The following is a 724-nucleotide window of genomic DNA, read 5'->3' on the forward strand; positions in this document are numbered from 1 at the left end:
AGCTGTGTGGGATGGGGCAGAGGAGCAGGGACGAAGGAGGAAGGGGATGCAAGAAGTGGGCCAGTCCTGACGGCTCTTCCGTTTGCGTCCCCAGGTACGATAACGAGTACGGATACAGCAACCGTGTGGTGGACTTGATGGTCCACATGGCATCCAAGGAGTGAGCCGAGCACACAGCCCCCCTGCTGCCTAGGGAAGCAGGACTCTCCTTCCATGGAGCCCCTGCCCTTCTTCACCACCGCTTAGCTCTGCATCCCGCAGTGAGAGGCCAGTTCTGTTCCCTTGTCTCCCCCACTCCTCCAACTTCTCCCCGAGCCTGGGGGAGGTGGAGAGGCTGATAGAAACTGATCTGTTTGTGTACCACCTTCCATCAATAAAAGTGATCACCATCGGAAAGGCGGTGTCTCTCTGTCGGGGGAGAAAGGAGGGGTGGCAGCGAGCGCCTGGAGGTGCCCGCTTGCGGGTGGGCCCTGGGAAAGGCCGGAGGAGTTGGTGGGAGCTGGGATAGCGCGTGGCACGGCGCGGGGGAGCGGGGCTGCCACTCTGCCCGTGAGCCTAAACAAGGCGCAGGGCCGGGCTGTGCCGCGTGGCGGAAGGGAAGGCGGCTCTGTCCCCCTTGTCTCCCTGGATTTTGCCTGTGCTGGGTGTATGCGGAACACCGTGCTGAGCAGTTGGCTTTATTTTTGCATTTGGGTTGGCAAAGGGGTGCAAGGAACAGGAATTA

At 60.9% G+C, this 724-nt stretch overlaps 1 protein-coding gene across 1 annotated transcript in view; it reads left to right on the top strand.

Annotated features, from left to right (window-relative positions):
• GAPDH (glyceraldehyde-3-phosphate dehydrogenase) overlaps positions 1-391 on the top strand; it is a gene marked incomplete at its 5' end in the record, with an annotated part of 3,251 nt that extends 2,860 nt beyond the window's left edge. Inside the window, one exon of the mRNA XM_010159786.1 lies at positions 95-391. Coding sequence (XP_010158088.1) covers positions 95-164 — 70 coding nt within the window. The remainder of the gene's footprint in view (positions 1-94) is intronic.
• Positions 392-724: the final 333 nt, after the last annotated feature.

Source organism: Eurypyga helias, unplaced genomic scaffold, assembly GCF_000690775.1.
Source record: "Eurypyga helias isolate BGI_N326 unplaced genomic scaffold, ASM69077v1 scaffold26039, whole genome shotgun sequence".
In the NCBI taxonomy this organism is placed as follows: Eukaryota; Metazoa; Chordata; class Aves; order Eurypygiformes; family Eurypygidae; genus Eurypyga; species Eurypyga helias.